The sequence below is a fragment of the Taudactylus pleione genome, unplaced genomic scaffold, assembly GCF_031769625.1.
Source record: "Taudactylus pleione unplaced genomic scaffold, aTauple2 ptg000485l, whole genome shotgun sequence".
Classification (NCBI taxonomy): Eukaryota; Metazoa; Chordata; class Amphibia; order Anura; family Myobatrachidae; genus Taudactylus; species Taudactylus pleione.
In genome coordinates, this window is record NW_028284887.1 from 3,478,486 (window position 1) to 3,495,536 (window position 17,051).

Consider the following 17,051-nt stretch of genomic DNA (forward strand, 5'->3'; position numbering starts at 1 on the left):
CATACTTACCTACTCGTTCGGAAAGTGCAGGAGACACTATTTTTTTGGATAGTCCCCCGGAAGAATGGATGGTTTCTCACATCTCGCCCTCTTTCTAGTGAAGTGGGCAGGATGGGGAGATAATACTGGGAATCACAGACCCGTATGGAGGGGGTGGGGCAAAAATAACGCAAACCGCTTAATGATGTCAGAGCACGGCCCTGCCCACCAAGTGGTCAGCTGGTTCTCCTAGAGAGGAGATACATATAGTTGGCCAGTATGAATTACACCCATAATAATTGACACAGCACTTTTTAAATATAGCCATAGCTCTTTATTTATCATTCACATGTCCTTAGAGGGAACGGCGCAAACAGGCATCTAAGTGCTCACAAAAGGGACACAGCTTGAGCACAGTACTTGCTGATGAGTTGCCAAAGGGTCATGTAAGCCATGCCCACTCCAGATGACCTCCTGGCCCTCTGTTCCAATGATGAACCCAAAATATTGGTGCAACAACAACCCATACCATGGAACGTTCAAGACCACCACTCTCTGTATGGTTCTCAGGGATTAAATTAGATGTATCTTATTTCATATTTACCCTTTTTTTAATGAAAGATAACAATGCACAATATGATCTCGTAACCCTATCTAAACGCACACTAGGTGGGTATAGTGGGGCAACTTCAGCGTATTTTGATGTGGAGGGATGAGAGCACTTGTTACTTCTGTGTGTTACAGTAGTCTCTAATGTAACGTTGCTCACTCTCCTTTGGCCTACTTTCCTTGTCCTACCTATGCCAGGATTCTAAGACTTACTGTATATGTTCCCCCATTTCCCACTATAGGAGAAATCTCGCCTTCCTTCACCTTAACCAATTAGATTTCCCAAGCCCACAACATGATCCCCGCTGCAGGCACCTGCCAGCTGACTTCTATCGACTGCTTTCTATTGGCAGAGAATGTCTTTCCTAAGTATAGCTTTGAAACTGCAATCATGAATGAAGTAAGGTATAATTGTGTGCTGAGATGTACCTCTATCTACTCACCTGCAAAATTATTTGTGTGCATAATATCAGTGTTCTTTAGAAAATTATTTATTGCATCCAATTATCTCTATTTATGTGCACTGATCAGGAATGTCATTATATTACAGACAACAGGAGCCCTAACCATGACAAATCCCAAATGCTTTGTAACAAAGAGATACTGTATTTGCATATGGACTCAGCAATATGAATACTTTATTAGTGTATGAGAAGAAGAATATGCTTTTATGATAATATGGGCTAGTTTTTGACATCTAATAGTGACTTTTGCATGCTTTGCAAGTTAGCTAAAAAATAATAATAATAATAATTCAGTTTAGTGTTTACTAGCAATGTCTTACTGTTTACTAAATATCTGCAGTAAAATAAAAAGTTATTTTTATTGATATCTATTTTTTTTAATGCAGCATAGTTTTGCACTAGGGCTTTCCCTACTAGGAGCTATGCAGAAACCTGGAGCACACTATGCTGTTCTTTCCAGAGATAATTTATTCATTTACATCAGTCCTCATATACCTTTCAGTAGGTTTTTGGAGTGTGAGAGGAGACAGTAGCACCTGGAGCAAATTTGTTCATACACAGGAATAGCGTACAAACTCCACACATATAAGATACCTATTGATGTAAGCATTGCTAATAACTGTGCCACACTGCACATGCTTTTAGAGCCTGAAGCAACACTTTAATGCTGCCATCCACATCCTCTGCTACTCCGACACAGAGGGTGCCCCTCAATGCTTCCAGTCACAACAATGTGCAGTTGATTACAGAAAGAAATTAGATGTGATACTAAAACATGTACCATGAGAGTAATTACTGACAGTTGGACCATACTTGCCAATCCTCCCTGGGTGTCAGGGAGACTCCTTGAAATAGCAGCAATCTCCCTGACTCCATGAAGATTCACGTAATCTTCCTGATTGCACCTTACCCCCATTATGTAGCTGTTATATAACCCCCCCCTTCCCCCAGAGATACACTATGTAGACAAAAGTGATTGGACACTGATAGCAGGTAGATCAACAAAATGTTATTGATGTCAGTACTTTCTAGGTCCACCACGTGCAGGGATTACTGCAGACACTCTTCTTGGCAAACTGCCACAAGTTCCTAGACAACAGCAGACGGTGTGTTTTGCCATTCCGCCTTAAGTACAGTGACCAACGGTGACACTGAAGAAGGTCGAGTCAGCCTAGAACGCACCCGTCGCTCCAATTCATCCCAGAGGTTCTCAATGAGCTGGTCAATCCATTCTACCGATTTTTTTTGTTTACCAATTCTGCATCGCCCTGGAAACGTCACAGGTGGCATTGTCGCCCTGATAAAAACATTTGTTGTTTCCATAGAACTGCAAGTGCATGGGCATCCCTACGAAGTGTTCTTGTTGAAACTGCCACGTTAGTGGGCATTTGGAACTTGTGTGCAATGGTATGCATTTCTCTTGCACGGGGGTATATTATCACTTTTGTCTACATAGTGTATATACATTCACATGGGATCATTAATATAATTTCCCTGTATTGGTTATAAGGCACAATGATCACTATGCACAAAAAAACACAGGTGCGTAGTGGCTCCATCCAATCTAGAGCAGCTGACTCAAAGGGGGCTCTGCAATTATTGCCCTGTTTGAACAACAACAGAAAAGAGTGAGTCTGTGCTATAAAATTGACAGATGTTAAAAAATGTATCCCATGGACTTATATGAAAAATGAAAATATATATTTATTCATGCGGCATTTGGGAGTGTGGAGCGGCGCTTGTAACAGCATTGGCTCCCTCTGCGCTGTGAGAGCCTAAAGTCCACATAACATACACATATCCTCTTTTACTAGGTAACAGAATTACTAATCAGCTTATACTGTACATCAACACTGGCGGTTCATGTTATTTATATATGAGACTTTCTATCACAATGGTTATATATACCCAATTTTATCACGTGTGATAATTTGGACTCTTGTTTTTATGATAATATAGGTGTATACACAAATGAATCTCTATGTATTCTTCCAAGTAAGGAGTATCTTTATCAACTGCTACATAGTGAAATTACACTGTCAAGATTGTTGTGATATTGTATGGTAACATTTTGTTATTTTTCATTGACTGCAGTCAGTATTGATGAATTATATGTTATTTGTCATGAATAAATGTAATTTTACATATAAATTCATGGGATATCAGATTTAATTTTTGCAACATCTGACAAATTTATAGCGCAGACTCGCAAACATTCTATTCTGACAATGATTCCTATGGCTACATGCATTTTCTGAAAAGTATAAGTGTGTTTTCATCAACAAGTAGATAATTACTTTGGGACTCATTTACATTTGGATATAAGTCAGGTTTATGACACGCCTCTCAGATGTAGCAGTACACGCCCACTTTACCACCACACTCATAGGTGTTGCTTTCACAATATGATTTGGACCCTAAATAGTGTTGATTATAATGTTATCACCGCCATTTATCAACAAAATGTGGCTGAGAGCAGCAAGGCTACCTTCCGGGAATGTATAGTATGTATGCGTGACCTGGCTAGCCGAATCACGCATGTGCAGTGAAACTTCCTAATGGAAAAAAATGCTTTATTTACATAAAATAAAATATTATTAAGTATTTTTAATGTTATTGTAACCCTTGTTTAATAGTGGATGTACTATTTTGTCCTTATGTCTGAAAATTGTTTCCAAAATATTAAATCTTTTCAGCAGAAAAGCTTACTTGAGGTGATATAGCTCTTATAGGGCAGAGGTAAAAAGACCTCAAAGGCTTGTTATCTACTAGACTTCCTTAAGGTGAGTACACACTATACAGATAGATCTGCAGATAATGGTTGTTTGTACACACTGAACAACCATCATCTGTGCCTGCCCGCAGGTCCCGGTGACCAGGGGGTATGTCCCAGTGGGTGGGGGGAGTGTCCCGACCCCCTCCTCGCGGCTGCCACTGTGTGTGTACGGGCGGTCTGCCGACCATCCATACACACACCTGTCGATGGGACAGATATGTCTGCAGACATATCTGTCCATCGGCTATGCAGCACAGCCAATGCGATATGTCGGTGAACGCCGATGTTCATCGACATATCGCGGGTACACACTGCCTGACGGGCAGCAGATACATTGGCTGATCAATTGTTCACCCAATGTATCTGTCAGCGTGTACCCAGTTTAGAATAAAGATGCTTTAGTTAGGAGGAATAATGTGTTCAGTAATTCCATAGCCAGTAACTGGAGAAGAGGAAGGGGCGTATATGATGTATTAAAACAAATTATGGCTGCAGCAATCATCTATCCCATATCATTAGGGATTTTTCTTTAAGAACTGTGTGTTTACATTTAATCCTGAGGTTTAGTGTAACTGGAGCAAGGATTGATAGAGAGGAGCAGGATTAGACTGAGGTCAAGAGGGTAAGTTGTGGTGTTGGATGATAAGAAAGTTTAGAAACCTGGGGACGCTGCAAAGTTGGAACACTAAAGGAATAAATTAAATATGTGGTATGATTTCTTCTTCTGTAAACAGTGTGATATATATGTAGCATTCAATAGACTTTGAAGGGATTTTCTTTATCAACTGGAAATCAGTAGATACTAAGGAGATCAATAAAAGTGTACAATAACTCTCCTTTTTGCCTGGTTGACACTGTAAGCTAGAGGTAGGCAACCAGTGGTTCTGCAGTTACTGTGAGAGCAAGGTATGCTTCCTCATACTTTGCATGGGAAAGCTAGACAGAGTCGTAACTAGATTTTTTGGTGCCCTGTGCCAGAGAGCGCATTGGCACCCCCCCCCCCCTCATTTTTATAGGGACATAAGATAGTGCACCTGATAAAGGGCCATGGCCTCATGGGGAAGGGCCAGGGAAGAGATAGTGGCGGTTAGGAGATGCTGGGGATAAAAGAAGAGGAAGCTACAAGTGAGAATGATAATAAACCGGAATACTGACAGGCCCAAACAGCGCCACCTGCCCTGCGGTGCACTGTGACATGGCACTGGTTGCACTACACTACTTATGGCCCTGAAGCTAGATATCACAAATTTAACAAGGTCAGAGACTATCCTCCAATCACTGTCACCATCTCAGGATGATGATCATGGGGAGTGATGAAGGAATTAATGAAATTATATTTTAATGAAATTAAAATACATTGTTACTTTAAATAATTATATATATATATATATATATATATATGTATGTCTGGCCTGCCATTGCAATACACACATATGATGTCCTGTGTGCTGGCCTGGCGAGCGATAAGAGTGGTCTTGTCACTAGCAGCCAGTATCACTAGGCAGCAATGATTTTTTTATTGATAAATTGGACTTAAAACTATTTTCTATTACCTCCAGAATTGGCAACAGAAAATCTTAATTTTCAGTCCTTTAATAAAGAGACCCCTTGAAGCACAGAGCGAACTAAACCCCAAAAATTAAGCTGATTGAGCTCATTTTCCATTTCTTGATCCAACGGTATTTAATTCCATACAAAAACAGAAAAAACTATAGGGTATTGTAATCATTGGAGGCTAGTGGTGGCAGTACTATCATTCTATATATCGCTGCATATCACAGCAAGTCATACCCGTGTGGAGTTTGTATATTCTCCCTGTGCTTGTGTGAGTTTCCTCCGTGTGCTCCAGTTTCCTCCCACGCTCCAAAAATATACAGATAGGTTAATTGGCTCCCAACAAAAATTAACCCTAGTGTGTATGTGTGTGCGCATGTGATAGGGAATATAGATTGTAAGCTACACTGGGGCAGGGACTGATGTGAATGGCCAAATATTCTCTGTAAAGCGTTGCGGAATATGTGTGCACTATATAAATAACTGGTAATGAATAAATAAATAATGTACTATTTACCATGTCAGGTCTGCTCTACTAGCCCCAGTGAACAACCTCACTCCTGTGAGTCTTCACTTCCTTATTTCAACTATGCACATGTGTGGTGAACATTAGTGCATGAGCAGCGCGATGTGACCCGCTGAGAGATCCAGTGAAGCATCTCCTGCAGCCCTGGACCTCATGTTTAAGGTAAGTAATGCTCTCCTGAGTTACAGCGTGGGAAATAAGTCATTTTGCCATCCTAACAGAGGTCTGTAGAATGGCGGTAAGCACAGGTAACTAGGTTCATTTTGTAGAAATCTCTAATTTATCTGGCATTAACTCTTCAATGAATTGTATGAAGTTTTGCTATAGCCAATTTCTGAGGAAAATATTAGTTTTTTCTTTATTTTTGGCTGATCCACAGCATCATAATTAGACCACTTAGACACAAAGATAATAATGATGATTCAATACAAAATGTGACACATTCTGCTGATCGTTTGGATTAAACAGCCAATCAGATAAACTGAATATTGGTCAAATCAAACTTCCCATTTACCATTTATATAATTGGTGGGAAGTGGGTATGAGATTCAGCATATCTGGAAGCAATAAGAGCCATTTATAGTCCTGCTCTCACTTTTCATGCTAGTTCTGGCTATCATGGTATTGGTATGGAGGAACAGGGCATTGCATAGGAACAATTTGCCTGGCTGGCTACCATGTTTAGTCATTAGTAATGGGAAGAGGTGTACATATTGAATACTTGTGTTATGTTCTGGGTTGTTTGTGGACCCGGGGGGGGGTAGCAGGAGTGATCACAGAAGCAGATTTGAAAATAAAACTAGGATTTTTAATAAGTGCTTGAGCAGACATATAATGTGGCAGTAAATAAAAGTCCAGGAATATATAAATGTGCACAAGAGTTCTGTGGTGGGAGTAAAAGGGTTAATGTCCAAGTAGAAACAATTAGAGCTGTCCAGGTGTGCAGGTAGTGAAACTGAAAATAATCAAACCAGGTATGCAGGGAGTGAACTGAAAATAAACAAGCCAGGTATGCAGGTAGTGAACTGAAGTGCAGGATGTCAGCAGGCTCAGGTATGGGCAAGGGTGATGGAGGAAGCGGGGTAGTCCAGTGGGAGCTAGGAGCTGACAGGCAGACTGGCAGACAGCGAATTCACAGGAACAGGATAAGCACAGAGAACTCCCTCTCAGCTAGGCTGAGATACACGTTGCACTGGCAAAGAAGGAAGGCACTGACCCTTCCTAAATACCCTATGCCGTGCTGTTACTGGCCGGAGGGAACATGTGACTCACCAGGATTGGCCAGCCGCATCACATGGCCAGAAGGCAAGATGGCGGCGCCCATGCCAAACGGAACGGAGACGCCGCCAGGCCTCACCAGCGCAGAGTGACAACAGGGCCGCACAACAACGCGCGTAGCCAAAGCCCCCCGCCAGACACCAGCTCCGCCACCAGACAGCCCGCGCCAAAACGACCTCACAGGTAACACCCGCCTAGCACCATGCTGAAATACCCTGGCCGTGACAGTACCCCCCCTTTTGGGGTGGCCTCAGGACACTCTCCAGGCTTCTCCGGATGGGCAGAATGGAATCTCCTGATGAGTGTGGGAGTGTGGACATCACGAGCATCGGTCCAGCAACATTCCTCTGGACCGTAACCTTTCCAGTCCAACAAATACTGAAGATAACCTCTGCGCAGACGAGAGTCCAAGATCTGGGCGACTTCAAACTCAACTCCTCTCTCCGTCTGGACTCGAGGAGAAGCAGGTAGAGCAATATGGAACTTATTCCGGACTAGGGGCTTTAATAAGGAAACATGGAAGGAATTGGGAATTTTTAGGTATGGGGGTAACTGTAAACGGTAGGCCACTTCTGTTATGGTGAAGGGCCCGATGAAGCGGGGTGCGAATTTCATAGACGGAGCTCTTAGATGAAGGTTCCGAGTAGACAACCAGACCTGGTTTCCTACTTGCATGCGTGGAACTATTCTACGCTTTCTATCGGCCTGGGTCTTATAGCGAGAGGATGCCTTCAACAAATCAGACCGTACTTGAGCCCAGATGGCAGCAAAATTCCGCACCGTGTCCTCCACGGCCGGAAAATAGGCAGGCTTCGAAATTCGGGAACACGAGGATGAAGGCCATATACAACCTGAAATGGCGTTTGGTTAGTTGACGTTTGGTAGGAAGCATTATGTGCAAACTCAGCCCACGGCAGCAAGGCAGCCCAATTGTCCTGGGAAGATGACATAAAAATTCTTAAGAAAGTCTCTAGGTCTTGATTAACTCTCTCGGTGGAGCCATTGCTTTGCGGATGGTAGGCCGTGGAAAAGTTTAACTTCACTTGAAGAACAGAACACAAAGCCCTCCAGAATTTTGCAGTAAACTGCACACCAAGGTCAGAGACAATTTCAGCGGGAAGGCCATGTAGACGAAATATGTGTTGGACAAACAACTGTGCCAGGTCAGGGGCAGAAGGTAACTTCTTCAACGGTATATAGTGGACCATCTTAGAAAATCGGTCTATTACAACCCAGATAGTGTTGAAACCTTGAGAGACTGGCAGGTCTGTGACGAAATCCATGGAGAGATGAGTCCATGGACGTGATGGAGTAGGTAATGGAAGCAATTCCCCAGCTGGAGCTTGTCGTGATGATTTATGCTGGGCACAGGAGGAGCAGGAAGAGATGAACTCCATTATATCTGCCTTCATAGAAGGCCACCAATAGTGTCCTTTCAGGAACTCCAAGGTCTTCCGAGTGCCTGACAGCCCTGCGAAGCGAGAGGAATGTGCCCAAGTGAGAAGCTGCTTCCTTAATTCTGGGGCCACAAACGATTTTCCCGTAGGAGGCTGAACTTGTAATGCGGCGAAAACTCTTGATTCCAAGACAGGGGTATTGCTTTGATTTTCAGATTGATCATCACAGAGGAGAGATCTCGATAGGGCATCAGCCTTCTGATTAAGTGCTCCAGACCGGAAGGTCAGGGTGAACTGAAACCTGGCAAAGTATATTGCCCAGCGGGCCAAACGAGGACTCACACATTGGAGGTTTTTGAGAAATAGGAGATTTCTATGGTCCGTAAATACAGTAAATGGAAACTTGGCGCCTTCTAGCAAATATCTCCATTCCTTCAACGCCAACTTTACAGCTAGTAGTTCTTGCTCACCTATGGCGTAGTTCCTTTCGGCAGGTGAGAATTTTTTAGAAAAGAACCCACACGGATGGACTCGGTTGTCCTCATAATGTTGAGACAAGACTGCTCCCACAGCTTCAGATGATGCGTCCACTTCCAACAAAAACGGCCTGTCCAGATCTGGTTGTCGAAGAACTGGTGCTGAGATAAAGGCCTGTTTTAGAAGATGAAAGGCAGACTCTGCCTCAGGTGACCATTGGGCAGGATTAGCACCTTTGCGGTTCAAGGCTGTAATGGGAGCCAGCAGTGTAGAAAATCCCTTAATGAAGCGTCTATAATAATTGGTGAAGCCCAACAATCTCTGGATGGCTTTCAGTGTCTGAGGTCGGGTCCAATCCAGAATTGCTTGTACCTTCTTGGGGTCCATTTCTAAACTGGAGCCAGATATTACATAGCCGAGAAAAGGTACACTGGGCACTCCAAAGACGCACTTCTCCAGTTTGCAGTAAAGGTGGTTTTCTCTCAAACGGGTCAGAACTTCTTTAACATGTTCTTGATGTTTAGCCACAGAGGGTGAAAAAATCAGTATGTCATCCAGATAGACAACAACCGAAACATATAACAGATCCCGGAAGATCTCATTAACGAAACTTTGAAAGACAGCAGGGGCGTTACACAATCCAAAAGGCATTACTAAATACTCGAAATGTCCATCTCTGGTATTAAAAGCGGTCTTCCATTCATCGCCAGCTCGGATACGAATGAGGTTGTAAGCCCCTCTCAGATCTAATTTAGAAAAAATGACAGAGCCCTTGACCCTATCAAACAACTCAGTAATCAGGGGAAGAGGGTATCGATTCTTTACAGTAATGTCATTAAGGCCTCGATAATCGATACATGGTCTTAGACCACCGTCTTTCTTGCCAACAAAGAAAAACCCAGCTCCGGCAGGTGAAGTAGAGGGGCGAATGAACCCCTTTGCCAGGTTGTCCCGGATGTACTCGGTCATGGCTTGAGTCTCAGGCAAGGACAGCGGATAGGTACGACCACAAGGTGGTATCTTATCAGGTATCAATTCAATTGGACAGTCCCATTCCCTATGAGGGGGTAAGATATTTGCTTGTTGCTCAGAGAACATGTCAACGAACATCTGATATTCCTTGGGAATGGCAGAAGAAACTAATGGAACTGTCTTTCTCACAGGTCGAATTTTTGGAAGACAGTATTTCTGACAGTCCATACCCCATGACAGAATCTGCATAGAACTCCAATCAATCCTGGGATTATGTTGACGTAACCAGGGTAGACCAAGAACAATTTCTTGAGAGGCCTCTGATATCACCAGGAATTTTAAGGACTCAGAATGAAGTGCCCCAATTCGGACCAATACTGGTTGAGTCTCTTTGGTGACTATCCCGTTAGTTAGTGGGCGTCCGTCTATAGAGGTCAGAGAGATGGCATGGTTGAGAGACAAACAAGGAATCTGAAATTTGTCTATGAAACTAGACGTTATGAAATTTCCGGCTGCTCCTGAGTCAAGTAGAGCAGTAGCAAAGACAGGTTTGGGTTTAAGATCAAAGGCTAGGGTAATCGTGAAATCTTTAATTTTTGGAGACGGGTTCATAACTCCTAACTTGATGTCTCCAGGGTCAGTTAGGATTTGGCATTTCCCGGTTTACGGGGGCAGGAGATCAGCAGGTGACCGGACTCTCCACAGTACAGACAGAGGTTCTTTTGCATTCTTCTCTGACGCTCTTCTTTGGAGAGGTGTGTATGATTCACCTGCATAGGCTCCTCTTCAGTAGGAGAAGGAATGGGTCGGGTAGAAATGGAGGGGGTAAATGACCTTTGCCGGTCAGTTCTGATTTTTTCAGCCTGACGTTCCCTGAAACGTAGGTCAACTTTGATACACAACGAAATCATGTCGTTCAGATTAGTAGGAAGCTCTCGAGTGACTAGATCATCCTTTAGTCGGTCTGACAACCCATGCCAGAAGGACGAGGTGAGGGCTTCCTCATTCCATTTGAGCTCTGATGCTAAAATTTGAAATTGCACGGCATATTGACTGACAGGACGGACCCCTTGTCTCAGTATCATGATGTTTTGATGATGCTGATACAGTACGCCCAGGTTCATCAAAAATTCTCCTGAAGGATGACACAAAGCCTGCATAATTATCCAGCAGCGGATCTGAGCGCTCTCAGATTGGGGAAGCCCATTCCAAGACCTGGCCGGATAACAGAGAGACTATATAAGCCACTTTAGTTCTTGCAGTTAGAAAGTTGTCAGGCTGCAGGGTAAAATGTATGTCACACTGATTTAGGAATCCTCGGCAGAGTTTAGGATTGCCGTCAAATTTACTTGGTAAAGGAAGATGTAAGCGGGGAGATGATCTGCCTCCTGTATTCCCAGACGCTGATGCGGATGTAGATGCTGGTACTTCAGGGGTAGAAAAGGAAGTTTGCAAACTATCCTGTCGCTTGGACATCTCTTGCAGAAATTGAGCCATCTGATGCTGCATGTTTTCCAGATTTTCTAAACGACCAGAAATGCATCAGAACAAATCCACTCCTGACTCCTGATCCGTGGCCGGCTCCATGGGGCCAGTGCAAACTGTTGTGTTCTGGGTTGTTTGTGGACCCGGGGGGGGTAGCAGGAGCGATCACAGAAGCAGATTTGAAAATAAAACTAGGATTTTTAATAAGTGCTTGAGCAGACATATAATGTGGCAGTAAATAAAAGTCCAGGAATATATAAATGTGCACAAGAGTTCTGTGGTGGGAGTAAAAGGGTTAATGTCCAAGTAGAAACAATTAGAGCTGTCCAGGTGTGCAGGTAGTGAAACTGAAAATAATCAAACCAGGTTTGCAGGGAGTGAACTGAAAATAAACAAGCCAGGTATGCAGGTAGTGAACTGAAGCGCAGGATGTCAGCAGGCTCAGGCACTCAGGTATGGCAAGGGTGATGGAGGAAGCGGGGTAGTCCAGTGGGAGCTAGGAGCTGACAGGCAGACTGGCAGACAGCTAGGCTGAGATACACGTTGCACTGGCAAAGAAGGAAGGCACTGACCCTTCCTAAATACCCCATGCCGTGCTGTTACTGGCCGGAGGGAACATGTGACTCACCAGGATTGGCCAGCCACATCACATGGCCAGAAGGCAAGATGGCGGCGCCCATGCCAAACGGAACGGAGACGCCGCCAGGCCTCACCAGCGCAGAGTGACAACAGGGCCGCACAACAACACGCGCAGCCAAAGCCCCCCGCCAGACACCAGCTCCGCCACCATACAGCCCGCGCCACAACGACCTCACAGGTAACACCCACCTAGCGCCATGCTGAAATACCCTGGCCGTGACAACTTGTATATATTTCCATCAAGTCATTTCCAAGATTGAGAACATCAGTAAATTTATAGTTACCCCTCATCCAAACACAAGAAACATAATGATAGCTTGTCACACCAATGTTACTGTGATTGTCAGTGGCAATCCCTGACCAAAATTGTGTTGTATTGTAGATGCTGCTTCTGGCAGACTTTCATATAACATGATATGTCAGTAACAGATGTTAGTAGTCAGTCATAGCAGCCCTGTGATTGGGTGAAATGCTGGTACCTCTCCTGTGCTATGTGGAGCAATATGTTATTGTACTTCCAGTTTATAGCGTGCACCTTCTAAATGTGGTTTGGATTGTATCATGGATAGTGATGTACATTATTGTTGACCATTGTTCAGTAAATATGTCGTATTTACATTGCAGTGTCTGTGTCTAATAAAATGGGTGTGTGCACATTTTTGTTCACAATAGATGACATATCGAACTGTTCCATGTATAGACGTCTTGCATCATACTTAGTGATACAATAAACTTGTGAGAGTCTTTATAACTGTCTCATAAGTTAATATTTGTTTTGGTAGTTGTCTGATGTACATTTAAAAAAGACACACATTTTGTAATTTGTATTTTAGTTTACATTTCTTCCCCCTCTCTATCTAAGTAATTGATACATAGAACCTGTCATGTTGATTTGCAAATTCTGTATTTGCCTGACCTAACTAATAGCAAAAATGCAACTTGTCCCATCCCCTGCACATGTGCTTACTTCCCCGTGGTGTCTCACTGCTTAATGGAGACGCTACTAGCTGAGACAGTACTGAAAGTGGGAACCTACAGTGCAATATGGCTGATCTGTATTTATAGAGTGCTGCTAAAATAATATTCCTTCCACCCCCTCCATGCAACCACACCATGAAAGACTCCATTATTTTACTTTCAAAAGTAGTTGCCGATATCCTTGTACAAATATTTTTTATTTGTAAGGACGTAATTTGTTCCATATTTATTTATATTTATTTTTGTTACACGCAGGGCGGTTGAGTCTGGCTTTAGTGCTATTGTAATCATCCATACCCGTTTCTGTTCAGGAACGTTAAATGATAACATTGCACAGTCTCTGAGTTACCTGTTCACTGACGTAACATTATTGCATCAATGTAACTGATTCTCATAATAGCCATGATGTATTCCTCTGAGAGTTTGTTCACAGTTTTAACATTTAGGGGGAGATGTATCAAATCTGAGAGAGAGAGCTTGGCCTAGCAACCAAACGGCTTCTGTCATTGTATAAACTGTACTAGATAAGTGATAGCTAAAAGCTAATTGGTTTCAATGGGCAGCTTCTCCACTTTATCTCTCTTGGGGCTCTATTTACTATAATCCGCATTATAGTAAACTACGGTTCGGCTTGGCTCTGCAGAGCAGCACACCGGAATCAGCGTAAAGGTGAGTATTATTAACTATGAATGCAGGGTGTGCAGTGTGGGCCCCCCCTGAACCAGGGGCCCTTGTGCACCGCACACCTTGCACCCATTATAAAGACGCCTATGGTTATTGTGTCAACAATTATCATATCAACATGAACATGTCAGCATTGCCATAATGTCGACATGTTAAGCACACGTCAATAATGAGGAAATGTTGGCATGCTAACAATGTTGACAATTGGCGGTGCATCAATGCAACTATTCTGGTGGTAAGTACACTAAAGCCTAACCCAAACCCTGTGTCTGCAGCTAATGTTCCACCGGTTGCAGCTTTAATCTCAGTTTTGCAATATTAGCCGCAACCTGTACCTGTGGTTGCGGTGATAAATATGTCCTTATCCCTAACCCTAAACATAATGTCGGAATTTCACTTGTAGATATTTATGATGTTGACATTGTGTACATTTTGCAGATGCCGACATAACTGTCGACATTGTACTGATATCATTATGAATTTTGACATTGTGACCGTCAACATGCTGACCACATCCCTGCTAACAATTGGTTTGAATCAGTTCAACATAAAACATGTTAAAGGAAACCTGTCTGTAACACAATTTGTCAACTTTTCAAGGTTTGCTGGGGCAGTTCTCTATTTTTGCCTACATACAGATGGACAGGGTCAGACTGGTACACAGGTGTACAGGTGAAGTTCCCAGTGTGCTCCGCTGCCTGAGGGCCCCATCATCTCCTCTAGTGGTCAGGTTCCAGACTGTGCACTCAAATGATATATTGTTACTCTGCTTGTGGGTCAATGACAGTGGATGTACTTGGGTGCTTGGTTTGTTTCTATGGAACCTATATCAAGATTAGCAATCCTGCCGATCAAAGTGTGTGGTCCTGACACATTCCTGTCCCCTTCTTTATAAATGGGCCCTGATCTTTGTCGGCTGAGTATGTCCTTTCTAATGGCTAGCCAAGACCCTCTGTGGCGGTTGGCCACACCCTGTCTGGTGGCTATAAAAGCTAAGGACATTATAAGCATCTGAGCAGTTCCGTGACAATATAAGGGCACAAGATCTTTTGTATTGATTCTTTTTTATAGGTCTTTAATCTCTGGGTGACTTCTAAGTATTTATACTAATTTACAAAATTGGTTGCATTATCACTTATAACACTGTAGTTTTAATAACAAACACTGAATTATTAACATCAGAACTCACTGTGTATACAAATATAATTTACAGGCACTTATACATATTTGGCATGACTTGAGTGCTATATGCAGGTTGAGTCATTACTGTAACATGCTATACTTATAGCCTTTGATGGAGCTCCTAGGTTGTGGCTTCCATGGGGGTCCGTAACTACTCATAAACAAATAGAAAGGTTTTATTTATAGTACAGTACAATAAAATCATTTATACATGGGAGGCCACTATGGGGAAACCAGAGCGCAAGAACTCCATCAACAGCTGTAAGTATAACATGTTACAGCCGAGAGTGATTAGCGCTAGCTGTCAGCCGGGGTCACAGTTATTAGGAAAGCATTGTCAGCATCTCTCATTGATACAATATACAAGGGAATTCCACTATGGCAATAACAAAATAAATAAAATAAATGGGGAACTGCTCATCACTGATCTTAATACATGTATCAATTATCTGGTTTTACATTTTTCACATTATGTGAGAGGTAAAGAAGTACCCATCACTTTATTGCATCATTCATTTATGATGGAAGGTAGAAGGATTCAACACATCTAAAGCTAAACACCACCGTTTTACTTTTCATATAAGAAAAACCAACACTCTAAAAGACATTTACAGTAGGTACAGTTTACTTGTCACTTTATTCTGTTGAGACTGCCAAGACATTTATATTATAATCAATACTAAATGCCAACAGAAGGAACTGGCTGCCTGTATTTTTTGCCTTACAGGTGCATTGTGCTCTTTTTTTTAACATATTAAAATGAATCTAGACCCCACGCCAAATACATGTGAGTTTTTATTTCCATTCTTACTGCCTTAAACCCTATTTCCTGCACAACCAGTTTCTTGTGATCAGCCTAAGCAGTCGCCCCACCCATTTTTAACCCTTCCAGCATCAGTCATTTCATGGGAAGCTCAGCAGGAGCAGGTAGAGCCGACAGGTGTGTGCTAGACCTGTCAGTACTCCGTCTGCTGGCCCTGGAGGCGGGATTCCCTCTACTTTTAGTTCAGGAATCCTGGCAGGAATCATGATGGATTTCTTTAGGAACATACTGGTGAGTTATGAATTTGCTCATTTTTGAGACTAGTCAGTCTTTGTAGGAGGAGGATATATATTTTTTTTCCATTATACGGTACAGTAGTTGTATTTATCTTTCTCCAGGCTATGTAAACATCACACGTAACTATCTCGTTCCTTGAGGGGCCAAAATGAAAGGCCCTACTAGAGAGAAAGTACCGTACGCTCTATCATGTATTTTCCATTTTAGCCTTGATGTGACTTTTGTTATACTATTTCATTATGATTTATTCTCTAAGAATGTATTCTGATTCCTGACAAGCAAGTAGTCATACAGTAATTAGGGTTATCTTGAAAAGCCTGACAATATGAATTGGAGTGCTTTATAGTTATACAGTAGGTTTGTTCGATCAAATGTTTTTATATCAATTCTCTAAGACAAATTGTTCTAGTATCCTGTATTTTATAATAAAATTTATTTGGATTACATATCACTGTCAGCTTCAAGGGAATACTAGCTATGACAATATACTGTATCGTATATAGTGAAGAAATTAGTATGTTTATTAGAGATTGTGTGACTGTTATATTTATTAACAATTACAACTATGTGCATATGTAGCATTCTTTGACAAGTGTTAATGACACATAGCATGCCTGCAAGATAATTGTGAAAGAGAAGTCTGTTCTGATTGGCTGAAAGAAGCTGGTTTGCTGTCTGGCTCACATAGGGGAGATGTATGAACCGCCGAAGCGGCATCAGCGCTCGTTATGCCTCTGTGCGATAGCAGCGCTGATAATGACGGGAGCGCATAGCGCCCCTGTCATCATCGCTGCTATCTACAAGATAGCAGCGCTGATAGCCTGGGCTATGTATGACCATTCCACACACTGCAGCTATCGATATCGACAGCTGCAGCTTGGCGATGCCCTATCCCCACAGCAGGGATAGCGCTGTCCCTGTTGCGGCGGCTGCCGGCTCCAGGGCTGCACGCTGGATCTTGAGATACTTGCGAGTTCCCGCCCATGCTCAG

At 42.8% G+C, this 17,051-nt stretch overlaps 1 protein-coding gene across 2 annotated transcripts in view; it reads left to right on the top strand.

The window, feature by feature from the left end:
• The window catches only part of RAP1GAP2 (RAP1 GTPase activating protein 2), a 911,161-nt gene that overhangs the window by 686,102 nt on the left and 208,008 nt on the right, over positions 1-17,051 (top strand). Inside the window, exon 1 of one of the 2 annotated variants that reach the window (XM_088449472.1) lies at positions 15,986-16,054. The exons of the other annotated variant lie outside the window; for it this stretch is intronic. Within the exon in view, the coding sequence (XP_088305598.1) occupies positions 16,028-16,054 (27 nt within the window). The 5' untranslated portion in view covers positions 15,986-16,027. Of the gene's footprint in view, positions 1-15,985; positions 16,055-17,051 lie in introns of those variants that run through there. 2 annotated transcript variants of the gene reach the window in all.